This window comes from Mesocricetus auratus, unplaced genomic scaffold (genome assembly GCF_017639785.1).
Source record: "Mesocricetus auratus isolate SY011 unplaced genomic scaffold, BCM_Maur_2.0 Super-Scaffold_15014, whole genome shotgun sequence".
NCBI classification, from domain to species: Eukaryota; Metazoa; Chordata; class Mammalia; order Rodentia; family Cricetidae; genus Mesocricetus; species Mesocricetus auratus.
In genome coordinates this window covers 15,276,165-15,291,201 of record NW_024429186.1, presented here as the reverse complement: position 1 = coordinate 15,291,201, position 15,037 = coordinate 15,276,165, and the positions used below count along the sequence as shown (strand labels likewise).

The 15,037-nt window shown below is 49.7% G+C and overlaps 1 protein-coding gene across 1 annotated transcript; it reads right to left on the bottom strand.

Moving 5' to 3' along the window:
- Positions 1-622: 622 nt before the first annotated feature.
- Serpina11 (serpin family A member 11) lies at positions 623-7,096 on the bottom strand. The gene is made up of 4 exons (XM_013112256.3): positions 6,454-7,096; positions 4,984-5,257; positions 2,028-2,175; positions 623-941 (listed from the first exon to the last, which is right to left on the bottom strand). Exons 1-4 carry the CDS (start codon positions 7,094-7,096, stop codon positions 738-740), a joined length of 1,269 nt encoding a protein of 422 aa, XP_012967710.1. The 3' UTR covers positions 623-737.
- Between the last annotated feature and the right edge of the window lie 7,941 nt (positions 7,097-15,037).

The window sequence follows — 15,037 nt, the reverse complement described above, 5'->3', positions numbered from 1 at the left end:
CAGCTGTGAAGACAGAAGCTTTCCCATTCCCTGTGTGCCCTAGTTGTCTTTTCCTGTGTCCCTGGCCCTAAGGCTACTCAGCAAACATCTGCAGTGGAGGTGGTGGATTTGCAAAGATCATGGAGTGAATGACTAGAAGCTGCTCTGGGCATTGCCCTCGTGCAAGCATGGCTCACGGGACTTCACACAGCCAAACTCAGATTTATTAGAACTGCAGCTCAGGGGTGTTGCAGAATATTACTTTACCTATGTAAAGATGTTTTACATTTGTTTGTGGCTGCATCTGCTTAATGATGTAAAGATGTGTTGCTTTGCCTGCCTAAGGCATCTGATTGGTCTAATGAAAAGCTGAAGAGCCAATAGCCAGGCAGTAGAAGGAGAGGTGTGGCCAGAGAGAATAAGCAGGAAGAGGAATTAGGCAAGAAAAGGGGGAAGAGAACCAGGCAGAAAGAGAGGAAGACACCAGGGCCAGTCAGCCAGACACGGAGTAAGCAGGGGAGTGGGACGTACAGAATGAAAGAAAGGTAAAAACCCCAAGGCAAAACATAGATGAAGAGAAGCAGGTTAAATTACATTATAATAGCTAGTGGGACAAGCATAAACCAAGGCCCAGCACTCATAATTAGTATTAAGTTTCCGTGTCTTTATTTGGAAGCTGGTTGACGGCCCCAAAGAAAACCTGTTCTACAGGGGTCCTGCAGTGCAGGCTGGGTAGCCATCCCGTGGCCTCGCACCAGTTACATGGCAGCTGGGTTGACAACTCTTCCCAGGAAGAGCAGACTCTGTGTGGTCACCTCCCAGAGGAGGAGCAGGAAGGGCCTGTTGAAATAGGCATGTGGGGCTGACGTCATGTTCAGGGACAGGGGCTGGGAAAGGAGACCAGAGGCAGCTGCGGCCTCCGTTCCCTTCTCATTCATGTCCACTGTAGCCTTGTGTGACACCTAGGAGAGAAAACGGACAGAGTCAGCACTCATCTATCCCTTGAGGGCAGAGGCCACCTGTAACCCTTGGACAATGGCTTAGAGCCTGTTCAGGCCCCTCAGGTCTAGGCTGTCTAAGAAACAACTCCAACTTCTATATGTCACCCCTCTCCCACCGCCCACCGCCTCTGTACTGATGCCCCTTCCCTAGGCCAAGTTCCCTGACATGAGGCAGCCTGGGCCCAGCTGAGGAGCTAAGTGCTGGGTAGCCTCAAGTCCAGCAGGTACACAGAGCACAGGCTTCTTTGAACTTTACCTACCCTCTCTAAACTTCCTCTGTCTTCTCATCTTAAAAATGGCTTGTGGTCAATAGCAGGTTCTAAATGAGGAGGGTGGAACAGAGCCCCACGCTGCCCTAAGCACAGAACATTAGAAGTCTCGTTTTTACACAACTTCCTAACAAGAAAGAATTTAGACTTCAAAAGAAGTTGGAGAGTTCTTCTATCTCCAAAAGGGGTCTGTGAAAGATAGCTGAGGTATACAAGTCTCCTGCCAGGAACCCCTCAGCCACACCCTGTAAGTAAGTCTAATGAACTCAATGGCTCCCCAGGATGAATGAACTTGGATGGAATCATACTTTATGCTGCTGTGGGACCTAAAGGAGAATGGGTAGATATGGTTTACATCTCCTCTGGGAATTCTCACAATAAGCCTGTTGTGGTAGTGTGCTGGGATCTAGGGGATGCTCGTTACTGTAGCAATGCTGACCACTACATCTCCTAGACATACTCTATTACTTTCTTCAGCTGCAACAAAGACAGATAGAGCTCCAGGTGCCTGAAGAGGAAGTATTCGAAATAAAGGAATGCTACCTCTAACCTGGCATGATTCTGGCCCTGTGGATGACTTCAAATGATTACTGTTCTACTTATAACCCTATGTTTCTGCCCTGATGAGTGTAAATCTAGGGTAGGGGAGATGAAATTGGGGTTGTCTGTGAATAGAATCTGCAGTCTAGGAAAAAGACTGGGGGACCTTGGTTTCCCAATGCACTTCCCGTGGGAAGAGAAATATCCCTCCTCTCCACGCCCACCCTCCCTGCCTTACCCTGGAGACAGTTTTGTTGAGTTGCCCCATGATTCCTGATAGGTCAGCTTCCACGTCAAACATGGTGCTGAGACCAATGAGGGGCAGGATCTCTTCCAGGTTGTAGGATGCAGAAATTGAGAACCTTGGCAGGTGCAAATCCAACAGACTAGAGGGGGAATCAGAGAAAAGGTACTGTCCTGTGGTGTGTTGCAGCCTGAGCCTCAAGAAAGAGCAGGGTACCCCAGCTTGTGGGATAATCAATCTTCCTGTGATGTGATTGGCTATGGTGGACTATTCCATTACCAACACCCTCCCAAATCTCTCTCTACATAGGCCTCACGGTGATTCGTGACTGGATCTGAGAAGTTTCCTGGCAGAGGAGTCTGTCTCCATCACTGTCCTTGTGTTTGTGGAGAGCGTTCCAGGTGCCAGACACTAACCAGAATTTCCCAAGACTCCGCTGACTGAATCCACGCGATACCAGGTAGAGTAAATACCATGTGCTCTTCCCACCCACCCCCACATCTGAGTCAGCTGCAGCTGCTTTAGGCTCAGTTTCCCAACTGTATCCTAAGTTTATTTACTGACACTGCCCCAATGCGAGCCTCCATCACCTTCTTCCACCTGACGGCACAGAGATGCCAACTCCCTGGGCTGCAGCAAGCATCCAGAGCAGTGGTTCTCAGCCTGTGGTCCCTGACCCCTTGGGCAAGCCTCCGAAAAATGTTAATATTAATATTCACAACAGTAGCAACATTACAGTTATGCAGTAGTGACAGAAATAGTTTTATGGGTTGGAGTCACCACAACATGAGGAACTGTATTAAAGGGTCACAGCATTGGGAAGGTTGAGAACCAGTGATCTAGAGAGAGGGCTCAGGAGTCCTGAACCCAAAGACTGAAACTCCCATCCTCACCATCAGATTGCCATGCTGCCAGGGCTGAATGCAGAACTTTCTTTTAGCTTAGAGGTAATCTACCCTTTTTCAATGACACTAATTACCAGGGCTCTGTAAAATTGTCTGGCTAATAACCAATCCACTTGGGAATATCCCATCTGTAAAGAACTCAGTTTAGATTAATGTTGTCAAGGCCAGTCCACTGTGGGTGGTGCCATCCTTGGGCTGGTTGCCCTGGGTTCTATAAAAAAGCAGGTTGAGCAAGTCACGAGGAGCAAGACAGTAAGCAGCTCCCCTCTATGGCCTCTGCATCAGCTGCTGCCTTCAGGTTTCAGCCCTGCTTGAGTTCCTGTCCTGGCTTCCTCAATGGTGAACAGTGACATGAGAACGGTCCAAGCGTTTCATCATAGCAAATAGTAACTCTGACTAAGACACCATTCTTGGGAGAAAACCTACTGTCTAGAAGGTTCTATGGCCCTTCCTCCTGTAGGGAGGCTCATCCTAGAGGAGCAAGACTACACAGTTGGAACCATGAACCGACAGGAGCTTTACGAACTCAGGTAGCTACTTAACCCTGGCTTTTCCTCTTGACTACGACTTTCTTATTCATTCATTCACTGGTGTCTTAATCTCTGCCCAAATACAAAGCATTCTTCCTCTACTCTTGGTACTGCAGCATGATGCGGTGCTGAGAGGAAAATCTGTGGGTGTGAAGAGAGACGGGTACCCACCACATTGTTCTGGGTTAAAAGCACACCCCCAGAGATCTGGGGCTGCTCTGGCCAACTGGCTATGATAGAAATGACAGCACTCATGGGTGTGCCCATGCCTTAAAGAGTCCTGTCCTTCTGTACATTTCCTCTGGGAATCATGAGCTGCTACATAGCAATGTCAATTATACTGACATGCTCTCTGAAGCCAGCCTTGTGTTGTCAGAAAGAAGCCAGCCCGGGCCCCAGAAACTCAAAGGCAGAAACCTGTGCCTGTGTCTCTGCTGCCACCTGACCCCAGTGAGTGAGAACTGCCTAGCTGAGTCCATTCCGTGAAGAGGACCAAGAGTGCTCACGGGTTTTTTAAAGCTGCTTGGTTTGGGCTAGCCTGTTCTGCAGCAAAGATAACTAGAACTCACAACCAGATTTTATTCCAGACCATGCCATAAAGGCAGATCCCACCCCCCACAAGAAGGGGTTAGTCAGTGAATGGAGATGAGGGAAACTAGATAAAGCTAAAATTGAAGTTGGAAAACTGTAAACCAATTGCAAGGAAGATGACAGGGGGTAGGTCAGGGGTTGTGGAAGGAAGGACCTCCCTCCATCTCTCTTCCTCCCTCCTTCCTTGCTTCCCTTTCCTCTCATCTCTCCCTTCCTTCCTCTTTCTCTTTCTTTCTTCCTATATTGAACCCAGAGCCTTATGCATGCTAGGCAAGTAGTCCACACCAGACCTACACTCCCAGTCTACCCACCTCTGTTTTTATTGTTGTTGTTGTTTTTAAATCTTGAGACAAGGTCTCACCAAATTGTCCTTGAACTCATTCTGTAGCTTGTGATCCACCTGCCTCCCAGGGACCTGGGGTTACAGGCCTGTCCCACCAGATCTGGCTTTCCTGGTGTTGATTTATCCAATTCTTTCCAAATGTTTTTTAAAAGCACTGTTTTAAAACATATGCACTGTTCTGTGGGAATCATGGTCATCTTTAATAGTTGTTCTGATCTTATTTTTTTGGCAGACTTAGCTATTTCATGGTGTTAAATTATTAGAAAATAGAGGGAAGTAAGGGAAAGGAGATTTGGCCAGAAGGACCCCAAGGAGGGATAATAAACACAGCACTTGTATTCTAGTACCTGCCTAAGTACTCACGTACTATCTCCATTCATCCCCACCCCCACGTCCATGCAGTAGGTACCGTGTCCTTATCTTAACACTCAAAGAAACCTGAGCCCCAAAGATGTGGGGAAACCACTGTGAAGTCGAGGGTGAGATGGTGAGGCAAACCCAGCAGATGGATCTTGGGATTGGAGTTGATCAACCTTACCCCGTCTCCTGAGCAAGGACAGACAGCACGTTGGGGCACTCACCTGGGCAGGAACCGCTGGCCCCACCTTCTCAGCGTCTCTGGCTTGAGGGAGGCCTCTACCTGCTGCATCTTCCCAGGGTCAGGGAGGACCAGCAGCAGCAGGGCTGTGCCGCTGTACTCAATCTGAAGGACAGTGCACGATGCTTCCTGGTCATACAGGAACCTGTGCATTTCCTTCTGCCGCATCATAGGGATGCGGAGCACCGTCCTCCGGTCCAGGAAGAAGCTCTCCTGCTTCCGGGTCTGGTAGCGATCAAAAGGATGCTTCCACTTGGCTGAGGGCACAAATGAACACGAGGGCAGGACCGCAATTCAGGGAAGCCTCCACAAGGCCATGCAGGGTGATGATGTCCTCGCGAGTGTGTCGGAAGTAGCAGGGCCCAAAGCCAGGAGGGCCTTGTGTCCCTAGCATCAGAACTCAGTGACCTATGGTTACGCTATACTGAGAGAATTTCCTTATAAAGCAGACACAGGGTGGCCCTGCCTTCCTTGCATAAAGCCTTATTTCTCTCTATTAGGAAAGATTTACTTTTATTTTATGTGTAGAGTGTTCGCCTACCTGTATGTCTAGTCACCGCGTATGTGCAGTGCCCAAGGGGGCCAGAAGAGGGCATCAGATCTCCCTGGACATGGAGTAAACAGTTGTAAGCCTGTTCTAAGAATTGAATCCAGGTCCTTGGAAGAGCAGCCAGCGGTCCTAACCATCGAGCTGTCTCTCCAGCCCCTGAAGAACTCTCTTAAGACACAAGACTTCAGGAAGCAAATGGGTTGGAAATGCGTGATGTGAAGACACAAAGAGTGAGCATGACTTAAGTCATCAGGACGAGTGAGAGCGCGCTCTTTGGAATGTAGTAGGTGTGAACTGATTGACACACCCTGGTTTCCAGAGCCATGGTGGTGTGAGCTGCGGTTGGCAGCCTGATCCTGACAGCACAGCTCAGGTTATGTGGGAGCGCGGAGGCAAATCATCTGACTATGTGCCTCAGCGTCTGTGAGGAGCTTCAAGCTGGGGATGGTGGCCCCCACCTGCAGTGTCACCACTGGGAAAGCTGTGAGGCAAGAGGATCGCTTACGCATGGGGCTGTCTCCTCAGCCCTCCATTCATTTGTTCATCCATTCTTTCTTTCATTTATGCATTTGAGGCAAGGCCTCTCTGTGTAATCCAGACTGATGTCCAATTGGGATGTTCCTGCCTCAGCCTCCCGCTAATGTGCCACCGTCCTGAACTAAATGTTCCCTTTTCTGGGAAGTCATGCCTTAATCCAGGGTCTCTGCTGGGAGTTCTATGGCCCATGTTTGCAACATTCCCTTGAACTGTGATTTCTCTTTCCTTACTTGCAATCCACAGGGGACATGAAATACACAAGAGTAGGGGAAATATCTTATCCATGAGTGGCAAGCCCCTGACCAGCCAGTGAAAACAGAACAGTTACTTACAGAAAGGGTAATATTTCTGTCAGAGGAGTCTCACCTTTGAAGAAGATGTAGTTCAAGAGAACCATGAAGGTGTCATGGCCAAACTCTGGGAGACATCCCACCACCTGCCCGTAGGTCTGCTTCCTCACCAAGTCATTGATCTGCTGCCCTGTGGCACCTGCATCCGTGAAGTTGGCAGAAAAGGCCAGCGCTCCGTACAGCTCCTTGGCGCTGTCCAGGAAGTGCTGCTGAGGCTTCAGCTGCCTGTCTAGGAACAGGGAATGTCCCACTTTCAGTTCCAGTTTGGAGCTGGGCAGGTCAAGTGTGTGCAGGAGGCTCTGGAAGCCCCGGTGGATGTCAGGGGCTGGGGTGTCCGTGAGGTTGAAGCCCAGGCTCTCCAGCATCCGAGTCTGGGTGTCAGCAGATGCCCCAAGAGAGAGAAGAGCCACAATGCTAGAGAGGCTCACGGGGGAGAAGAGCACGTTTCCGGGTACCTTCTCTGCTAGCTGCTTGTATAGACGCAAAGCAAAATTAGTGATGGTGGGAGTGACCTTGTGATAGGCGGGTGCTGGCTCCAGGAGCTGGGGACTGGCTGGTTGAGGCACCCCCAGACTCTTCTCTCCTTGGGCAGGAAATGGCTGACAAGGTACAGGGAGCAGGACCTCGGTTACTATCAGCCACAGCCAAAATGACCCCATTATCTGAAAAGAAGATGGAGAAGATGTTCGTCCTCTTCATAGATGATACCCATCACCCCCAGAGTTTACAATGAAACCACCACCCATGCCTAATCCCTTACTTCACTGCAGAGAGGAAGGGAAAGGGGGCCAACTTAGACTCTAGCTGGAAAATAGATCCTGCAATCCAGGCTTCTTCACCCATCCCTGCCTTCCTGCCTTCTTCTCTGTCTCCTTCTCTCCCTCCTCCTTCTCTCTTCCCATCCCTTCCTCCTCTCTCCTTTCCTCCATCCTTCCTCCTCTTTCTCTTCTTTATTCCTTCCCTCCCTCTTCTTTCTCCACTTTATTCTCTTCTCACTTTTCCATCTTTATCTCTTATTTCTTCCCATCCCTCCTCCTTCCTTCCTTCTCTCTCTCCTGTTCTTCCATTTTAACTTTTATGGATTTCTTTTGGACCCAGTTGTTTTTTAAATCATATATAATGTCCAAGGCTCCATCAGCTCTAAAGGTATGTTAGGCACTGCGTATATTACAAAGAAAAAATTAGCATAGTCCCAAGACTTAGAGTTTAGAGCTACCTAATGCTGCAACTCTTCAATACAGTTCCTTATCCTATGGTGGCCCCAAACTATAAGATTATTTCATTGCTATTTCACAACCGTAATTTTGCTATTGTTATGATTTGTAATATAAATATCTGATTATGATGCAAGGGGTCTTGACCCACAAGTTGAGAACCACTGAAACAGGGCAGAGTTGAGGCAATATCCAGTGTTGGGCTAGGCAGATGCTTATGTAAAATTCATTAGAAATGAAGAGGACGTGGTAGAATAAATGTTCTACATGAACATGGGTGATGCTGGGCCCCTTGAGTGTAGATGTGGGTTAGTTCAGTCAGTTGCAAGGAAGAAGGTGGTGTACAATGCCTCCTTTAGACCCCAAGGAAAGGGGTCCTCTACCATTGAGACCTTACCTGTGAGGAAAGTAACAGGACCTATGGCTCCCGAGAAGAGACCTGAAAGAGATATGTGCTTTATCTCCACATCTCCACACCCCTGCAGAAACAGAAACACTTGTGTGCGAGTATAGAGGGTTACCATCCACACTGTGTGCAGTGATGGAAACCCATGTGCATGGATGCAGGGGTACCATTTACACTGTGTGCAGTGATGGTAACACCCATGTGCATGGATGCCGGGGTACCATTCATCTTGTGTGCAGTGATGGTAACCCATGTGCATGGATGCAGGGGTACCATTCATCTTGTGTGCAGTGATGGAAACCCATGTGCATGGATGCAGGGGTACCATTTACACTGTGGGCAGTGATGGTAACCCATGTGCATGGATGCAGGGGTACCATCCACACTGTGTGCAGTGATGAAAACACCCATGTGCATGGATGCAGGGGTACCATTTACACTGTGTGCAGTGATGGTAACCCATGTGCATGGATGCAGGGGTACCATCCACACTGTGTGCAGTGATGGTAACCCATGTGCATGGATGCAGGGGTACCATCCACACTGTGTGCAGTGATGAAAACACCCATGTGCATGGATGCAGGGGTACCATTCATCTTGTGTGCAGTGATGGAAACCCATGTGCATGGATGCAGGGGTACCTTCTATGCTGTGTGCACTCACAGAAAGACCTGTGTGTATGGATGCAGGAGTACCCCTACACTGTGTGTAGCAACAGAAACACCCATGTGTATGGACACAGGGGTTTTGGAAAGATCTGTCATAGATTGAGTTGTGCCTGTCCAAAATTTATATGCTTAGTTCCCAAACCCTAAGGATTCATAATGCTACTTTGCTTAGAAATTGAGTTCTTGGCTGAGCAGTGGCAGCACACCCCTTTAGCCCCAGCATTTGGGAGGTAGAGGCAGGCAGATCTCTATGAGTTCGAGGCCAGCCTGGTCTACAGAACAAGTTCCAAGAAAGCCAAGGTTACACAGAGAAATCCTGTCTCAAAAGAAAAAAAGAAAGAAAGGAAGGAAGAAAGGGAGGAAGAAAGGAAGGAAAAGAAATGAAGTCCTTACAGATATAATTAAATGTGACAAGTAAAGTAGGTTTTTAACCCCATGCGATTATTGTCCTTGAAAGAAGGGGACTTTGGATTCTGAGAAGCACCCAAGGAGGATATTGGGGAAGATGAAGGCAGAAACGAGACACTGCTGCAAACCACAAAATGCTGAAGGTCCCAGGGAGGACCTGGAATGAGTTTTTGCCTTGACTGTGACCCTGAACTTCTGGAAGCGCAAGGCAAAAGTGTCTGTTTAAACCCCAGCTCCTGTGTACAGAGGCAGCCCACTGCAGGCAAATGCCAAATGTCTTCTGCTCCAGTTTCAGTTATGGAACACGCCAGAATAGCCCTGGGTCACCTCCACGAGGTTCCAAGAGAGGCAGGAGCTGGAAGAACCTTGGCTTGAGTGCGGGGGGGGGGTTGGGGGGGAGAGGAGCCTGCTGTGTAGACAAAGCTGGGCTCACCCCACTTTGCATCTCCTTCCCCCTTTTCCTTTACAGGTGTCTCCCACCCCCACAGCCATGCAGAGGAAATATCCTTCCTCCCCAGCCTGTATTCTTCTGGACCCTGATAGCCTCCTTTGCCCCTACAAACAAGCCCTTACATTTTTTAAAATGACACAGTCAGTAGCTACAAGCTGATCCTTGACTCTAGCTTGTCCTGAAGGCATCTACATTGTGATCAATACCTTCTGTACCTTTGGCCCATGTGTCAGCTGCTGGAGTGGTAAGGGGGGGGGAGCCCTGAACTGCCCCTGGCTCTCAGAATGCCTGCCAAATTACAATAGCCACCTGCTCTCAGAAGGGGAGTGCTATGGCGAAACACATTAAGTCATGGCAGACATATCCCGAAGTCACAGCCTCCCAGCAGCACCAGCTCCATGTACGTAGATGAAGGGAAGTTCTGCGTGCTTGGGACTTTCCCTAGATAGGAAAACTGGAAGATGTAAAAATAACCGAATCATTGGTCTGCCCTTGCTAAAGTAAGGGCAGAGGTGGTGAGGGAACCATTCATGGTCATTGAACTCAGCACCTTTCCCTACCCTGCTGCACCCCGAAGGTGACTCACAGAAGGTGACTCCCAAGGAAGACTGAACTGTAGTCAGGGCTACTGTACATAGCCTGGGATTGAACTAGGGCTCCGCAGTTACTCACCATGCGCTACTGTCTCTGCAATTCAGGACCTCCTTTTGCCAAGTTCAAATAGCAATGCCACCCCCTTTCCTGATTTATGTCGTCTGACATGCAAAGTCTCAGTGTGTGGGAAAGACACTGCAGGAGATTGTCTCACACTTCTCCCAAGGCTTGGTGCAATAGGAATCCAGTGCACTTAACTCGGTCTCCAGGCAGATTCTCCGAGAAAAGTCAGAACTCTGTTCCTGAATTATAAACCTTCTCATTTCGAAATGTTTGCTGAAGTGCTGGGTGCATCGGGCACATTGCATCACTGGTCTGCAGACAGAGGGTGAGAGTGGGTGGCATCCCAGGTCTTATCAATGACTGGAAGGTGAGGTATTGCTTTTGTTTCCCAGCTGAGATGTGAACATCTGGAAGCTACTGAAATGCCAAGCATAAACCACGTTCCTGTGGTGTCTTTGCTCTCTTTTGTTTAAATCAATGCTCCTGAGACCCTCCAGCCACAGAGACTCTTAACCCAGGTGTGCATATAGGGAAACTGAGGCAAGGCACGATTCCAGACCTGGGCTTCTGTGCCCGGGACCTGTTGCCATAATTGAGTTCTTAGTATAGGTTCCTTATTGACTTGCTAATGGTATTGGGAGTTTGTATGTCACGGTTCCCAGTGACTGCATTTTCTAGAGAAGGTGACTGAAAACCTGAGGCTCTAGCTTTAAGATTCAGAGGCAGCACTCAGCAGGGACATCCAGGGGACTTACTGCCCATTTCTGCCTTTAAAGCCAACAGCGATAGATAGACAGACAGACAGACAGACAGACAGACAGACAGACGGAACGACAGAGGCCTAACTCCATTTGGGTATAGTGCATACTCACAGAGAAGTCACCCAGGTGGACCCAGCTCCACACAGCCTCCTATCCACAGAGCAATAGTGTTTGAAGACCACAGCAGCCTGGTCAATATTTGTCAGACCAGGTCAATGCCTGGAACTGACAGGCAGGCAAATGGGACAAGAGGGAAAGGATCTTTTCCCAATGTGTGTCCCAGCTGCTGGTCCCACAAACAAGCAAGTGACTTGTGCCTCAGGGCTCCATTCTATCTGAGGGTGTTGTGACACTGGTGATGGTGGTGGTGGGGTCAGGGAGTGTGTGCGATGCTGGCCTGTGTGCGGGGGCTTTGCAGGGTCCAGCAACCCTGGTGGTGAGGCAGTGAGGAATGTGTGGCCATTCCTACTTCACAGATGGAAGCGTGAGGCCCAGTGGCTGGCTCAGCTGTCACCTCAAGCCTGCGCCAGCATGCCAAAGCAGTCCATCGTTTTACAGACATTTTTAAATAGAGAAGGTGCTGGAGAGAAGTTCAGTAAGCGTTGAAAGACCTATGAGGTGGGGGCTGGAACTGTGGCTCAGTGGCTGAGAACGGATGCTGCTCTTGCATTAAGACCTGAGTTCAAATCCCAGCACCCACTTCCAGTGGTTCCCAGCTGCCTGTAACTGGGATCTGACATCTTTCTACAGACTCTGAGAGAACCTGTCCTCATGCAAACACACACACACACACACACACACACACACACACACACACACACACACACATACACAGAGAAATATACAGAGAGAGAGAGAGACAGAGAGAGAGACAGAGAGAGAGAGAGTAGCTGTAGTTTTCTTGCCCCACCAGGACCAGCTGCTTCAGCCTCAAATGAATACACAGACACTGTATTAATTATAAAACTGTTGGCCAATGACTAGGGCTTCTTACTGGCTAGCTCTGCCTTAATTATTGACCCATAACTACTAATGTATGTATTTCTACATGGCCTTATCTTACCAGAGAATTCCTGGTGTGTCCTGTCCTCCTAGTCCCTCCATGGCATCTCTCCCAGAATTCTCCTTGTCTCCTAGTCCTGCCTATCTTTCTGCCTCTACTGGCTATTGGCTAAACAGTGTTTTATTTATCAGCCAATAAGAGAAACATATATACAGAAAGACATCCTCCATCACACAGAGTATCATAATAAAATAAAAATAAGTATTTGCAAACAGAAAGACCTGTGAAGTGGGATGCTGGGTTTTCTTTTTTTCTTGTTTGTGGGATATGGTAGGGGCGGGGTAGATTGGGGGTGGGCCATGTGTATGTGGAGGTAAGGGGTCAGTTCCAGAAGATGTCATTGCTCAGAAGTTGTCTACCAAGGTTTGTGAGACAGGGTCTCACAGATTGGACCCTGGGGTTCACTGATTGAACCATATTGGTTGCCCAGGGAGCCCCAGGGATTCACCTGTCTCTGCCTCCCCAGTGAGATTTGCAGGCTCAAATCACCACACTCCACATTTTGTGTGGGGGCTAGCAATCTAACCCATGTCCTCATGCTTACGGGGCAGCCTTTACCAACTGTGGCTGCACACAGGCTCCTGTGGGGAGAAGAAGACACAGTGCAGGGGAGTGGGTTCAGGCCTGAGCTTTAGGGAGGAGAGGCCGTGTTCCCTGCCCTAGGGCCGGGTTCTGGGGCCCCCTCACCAGAGCCTCTCTTGAGGCTCACAGGGCCTGTCCTGCATTCCTTTCTAGAGCACTGGATTACAACCCCAGGTGCACTAACCCTCATCTCCCCTTATGTCGCTTGCTGCTTCCTGGCCTCCTCAAGAGGCCAGGCAGTGCCTAGCTGCTCTCCATTCTGAAATATGCCCATTTCCCCCTTACAGTCGCCAGCGAGTCCCTTTCTCCCAGATGCTCATGAAGCGATTACTAAGCTGCCACCATCATACCTCACCTGCTACCCCTGGAACTCTGCTCTTGCTCCATCTGGAACAATCTCTGATAAACACAGGAGTCCTGCTGTCTTTTGTGCACACCCTGTCCCCTGCCTAGAATGCTGCCTCGCCCCTTCTGCTTCTCAGGCTGACACCAGACCCTGAATCTGGGGATTCAGCCCAGATCTCTCCAGCAGAAAGCCACCCTAAAAACAGCCACCCTCTCCCCACCTGCCCTGGCTGTGCTAATTCTTCCCCCCAGGAATGCTTATAGCACTCTATCTCACCCCACATTCCTCCTGCTGGCTTGCAAAGTGCTGCATCTCCCCTTGGTCTGTGAGGTCCTTGTGGAAACAACTTGCATCTGTCTGGAGCTGTGTCTGTTGTCAAAGGGCAAGCACATGAAAACACACACATGTTGTTTTCTGCCCAGAAACTCTCTCACTTTGATGACCTATTGGCAACTAACAGGTTCTGGAAGAGGGAGTGGCGTGTTATCCAACTGTGTCCCCACTGGTGAGTGTACCAGGCTCTGGTGGTGGGTTGTTTCAGAGTCACACAGATGGTGTTAGTTAAATTTTGTGGGACATGAAATCACGCAGAAACTAGTAAATATTGGGGAGGTACCCTTTTGAGGAAGAAAAGGTGCCGGCTGGGGTGGAGAGAAAACAAAAGAGGAAAAGAAAGAGTAACCAGTATGTATTGTATAACATGTATAAAATTGTCTAAGAATAAACTTTATTAATTATGAAAGAAACTCACATTCTCTTCCAGCATTTTGCCTCTGTCAGTATGGTAGGGCCACCTGTGACAGAGGAGGAAGGGAATGTGACTTATAGGCCCGTTATGAACAAATGGCTTGTGACTTTTGGACAGTGACAGTGGCCGTCTCTGTGCTGAGCAGAGCCTGTACCACACACAGGTCCCTGTGCCAGACACCTGCTCTGTGTTATCACACCAATCTTCACAGCCATCGCAAAGCAGGTGACAATATCACTGTCCCCCACACTCATTATATGAGGGCTCCTTTGGGCTGTGGAGAGGGGTTGTGTCATCTCTGGTAAGCAAGTGCGCACCTCGGGGAGGGAGGGTACCCTCTCCTGCAGCCAATTCTGAGCTCCAGGTAGGATGGAGGGTGCCAGGAGGTGGGGGTGCCAGGTGTCATGGGTGCCTCTGAGGATGGGGAAGCGGGGAGGTGGGTGGTGGGCAGGAGCCGGGATGACATTCTGCTTAAATGTCTGTCTTTCTCCGCAGCTCCCAGGTAGGGAATTAGCTTATCAGAAACACCCTTGCTTCCCACCCTCCAGACTAAGAGCAACAGTGTACCTGGGCAGGGCTCACTGACCACCGATTATCTAGGCCGAGTCTTCCTCGGGATTCGCAGTGTGTTTGCTCCTTTGACAACCTAACGACATGGCTGCCATGGATTCTTAAGACAGAGTCCCAAAGTGTGCACAGTCAGGGGTTGGGGTGGGCAGGGCTGCTTTTCCATTCTGCCTGAGAGAGCCTGAGCTGAACCCCTGAACCCCTCTGTAGTCGTCCGTCCTGAGCTTGGTCCCTTCTGCCTCTTGCCGGCAAGCTGGGTACCTGTGATGCACGTGAGGTCCCCAGTGTCAGACCCCAGGAGCTGCTCTTACCTGGGTGTGTGCCCTGCAGGGCAGAGGCAAGTGGAAGCCATGTCACTGCACTTGGTGATCTTCCCAGTGCCTTCCTCTCCTCCTCCTACCCCACCGCAAACCCCACAACGTGGGAGTGCCTCCTCAGCACACCCCAGCCTCAGGGCTGCTGCTTCTACCCACAGTAGGTGGCCAGCTCAGTTAAATGCCTGCAGAGCAATTCACTGAGTAGGCGATGAAGAACGGGCATCCACTTAGAAATTCCAAATACCTGATGCCCTGGGCAGGGTGCCCACATGCTCTACAGTGCTCTTAAAAATATCCCTGCACAGACAGGCGTGGGTGGCCGGGGTTTTTATTTACATTCTAAGGTGCTTAGGTAGCTGCCACACAGCCAGCTCAGCCACCCACGCTGAAGGCTGATTAGCACTGGGAAGCC

Coding starts and splice junctions, on each gene's coding strand:
- Serpina11 (XM_013112256.3), bottom strand. CDS start 7,096: ATGGGGTCATTTTGGCTGTGGCTGATAGTAACCGAGGTCCTGCTCCCT. Junction 2,176..4,983: donor GGCCAGCGGTTCCTGCCCAG/GTGAGTGCCCCA, acceptor TTCCCCCTCTAG/TCTGTTGGATTTGCACCTGC. Junction 942..2,027: donor TCAACAAAACTGTCTCCAGG/GTAAGGCAGGGA, acceptor TTTCTCTCCTAG/GTGTCACACAAGGCTACAGT.